Source organism: Poecilia latipinna, unplaced genomic scaffold, assembly GCF_001443285.1.
Source record: "Poecilia latipinna isolate Pla-1442-1.1 unplaced genomic scaffold, P_latipinna-1.0 Scaffold457, whole genome shotgun sequence".
NCBI lineage: Eukaryota > Metazoa > Chordata > Actinopteri > Cyprinodontiformes > Poeciliidae > Poecilia > Poecilia latipinna.
Window position 1 is genome coordinate 518,114 of NW_015113073.1, and position 2,618 is coordinate 520,731.

Genomic DNA, 2,618 nt, shown 5'->3' on the forward strand with positions numbered 1-2,618 from the left:
AAGTTAGTGGGTATGGCTTTTATTCAGGTGCCCTCAATAGTCCAGAAATTATGGTATATCAATGTTTACAGGTTTTAAAATAGCAAAAGCAATTTATTGAGAAATCTCTTACCCAACTTCATGTGTCAGGTGCCACGTGCCACGTGTAACTCATTTACTTGGTAAGGGGCTTATCTCTTTTATGGGTATTTGAACTCAAAGCTCTCCTGAATGACTGTCAGTCTGCTGGCAAGTGGGTCTTCTGATAACTTTTGACATGGGTAAGTGACAATCATTAGGATTATTATAATGTTGGTGATGATACTTTATATTTTCTTTACTGTATGTATGAATATTTGCAAATGTAAAAAGATTGAGTGTTTTCTCTTATCCATTTTAGGGGTCACGCCTTTGCACAATGTGGGTGGAATATGTGTATTCTTCAGCTCGTTTCTAATTTTCCTTACTCCAAACTGTAATGCGGGAAATATTTTGGTGTCTCCTCTGGATGGCAGCCACTGGATCAATATGAAGATCCTGTTAGAAGAACTTCATGCCAGGGGTCACAACATCAGTGTGATCAGAGGCTCCAACAGCTGGTATATCCCAGAAAAATCTCCCCTCTACACATCCATCACAGTTGAAATAGACAGAGATGTAAAGGATTTCTTTGGGGAGTTCATACAAGACCACATGAGGGTATGTGAAATAAATGTGTTTTCCTGTGTGTTTTTTCATCTGTACATCAAAGGGCTATTTATTTTTTCTTTTTTTAGGTGCACCGAGAAGGGCCTTCACTGCTTACATTTTTTAAGCTCACAAAAAACCTTTTGTCCTTCATTGCTCAGGCTCATGCCCTGTGGTATGATGCTGCATCACAAATCTTTGAAAATCCAAAGTTGATAAAAAGCTTAATAGAATCACAGTATGATGTGGTTCTTACTGATCCAGGAATAGGACAAGGTGTTGTGTTAGCNGACGGAATCGAAAACTGAAACAAAATTGACTTAGAATATTGATTGAATTATTTGCATGTGTAAAGTTTAATTATGATTTAAATATATCTTCTACATTGTTTTCTGGAAGCATTTCTATCTCTTAAGGTTGCATGTATTGGAAACCACCATTACGAATGTATTTAATTAGGAGTTAGTGATTTCTTTTTCAAGTAAATATTTTAAAAGTGTAGTGAGTATTTATTTTCATTGCTCCAGATTTGCTATTTTGTAGAGTGTAATTACAATTGTATATGTTTTGTAAGATGCTTCTAGATGTGTACATCCAATAGATGTGTTAAATCTAGATGATTATTCCCATTCTTTTAGGTGAAATTGTTAAAATCTTTTCATACATAATAAATGACATCTGTAAAAGATAAATAGTCAGGTTTTACAAAATATTTAGAAAGAATTCAGGTCCTGACTTTGACTCGGTCATTCTCATATGTGGCTATGGCCAAATTTGTGAAGTGGTTGTACTACTGACAGAGATGCAACCCCAGCTGTAGACCTCTGAAGCTCCACCGGAGTTACCAAAGGTATTTTATTGATTTCTCTCTCAAGTACTCTATTTCCCAACCTGTCAGTTTAAGGCAGTGTTTCTCAATTAATTTCTGACATGTCTCCTGAAAATCCCTGCTCCCTCACGCACATATACACACACACTGGTAGGCTACTGTGTTTGTAACCTTATAGATTTTTTTTTTTTTGCAGATGTGGATTTGAAGGTGCTGTTTTTGAGTCTTACTCCTACTTGTCTGATTAAATTCATATTTTTGTAATGCAGAACACATAAAACATTAACCTAATTTTGAACACAAATCCAACAATTCTACGCTGTAAATGTAAATAAAAAAAAAAAAAACAACAACCTTGTTTTTGCCCTTAAATTCCTAACTGTTCCCAACTAAGAAAGCAAAAACACATACTAAAGTAAGTATTAATTTCTAGATTATGTTGTAAAACTAAATCCCGGTTTGGTTTCCAATAATAATAAGTTGGCTGTAGTATGGTATATTAATTTAATTTCGAATAATTTAAAGCAGCTTCTTGCAGTGTGTGTGTACTGCTTGTAACTCATTTACCTTGTGACGGTTTTTATCTCTTTTATTGGTGTTTGTACTCAAAGGTCTCCTACAGGAGATGGACAGTCAGTCTGCTTGCAAGTCGTGCTAATATTAACTTACTTCAATATGGGTGAGTAAATGTCACTATGATCATTGTCTTGTGTTAGGGGTTTTATTCACTTTCTTTTTGTGGTGTGAAATTATGCATTTTCAATAAGATGTGATATAACCTATTGCCATACCTATTCAGTTTGTAATAAATACATAAATATTTGAGTTTATGCTTATACATTTCCTGAAAACTCACAGAGGAATGTTTCTTATGCATTTTAGGAACGTGTGGATTCTTAGTAGTCTTCAGCTTGTTTCAGATTTTCTTCATATCGCACTGCGACGCAGGGAATATTTTGGTGTATCCTCTAGATGGCAGCCACTGGATCAATATGAAGATCCTGTTAGAAGAACTTCATGCCAGAGGTCACAACATCAGTGTGATCAGGGGTTCCAGCAGCTGGTATATCCCAGAAAAATCCCCCCTCTACACATCCATCACAGTTGAAATGGACAGAGATGT

The 2,618-nt window shown here is 35.5% G+C and overlaps 1 protein-coding gene across 1 annotated transcript in view; it reads left to right on the forward strand.

Annotated features, from left to right (window-relative positions):
• Nucleotides 1-183: 183 nt before the first annotated feature.
• Nucleotides 184-2,618, forward strand: part of LOC106951412 (UDP-glucuronosyltransferase 2C1-like) — a 15,580-nt gene continuing 13,145 nt past the window's right edge. Inside the window, exons 1-2 of the mRNA XM_015038946.1 lie at nt 184-260; nt 380-678. Coding sequence (XP_014894432.1) covers nt 257-260; nt 380-678 — 303 coding nt within the window. The 5' untranslated portion in view covers nt 184-256. The remainder of the gene's footprint in view (nt 261-379; nt 679-2,618) is intronic.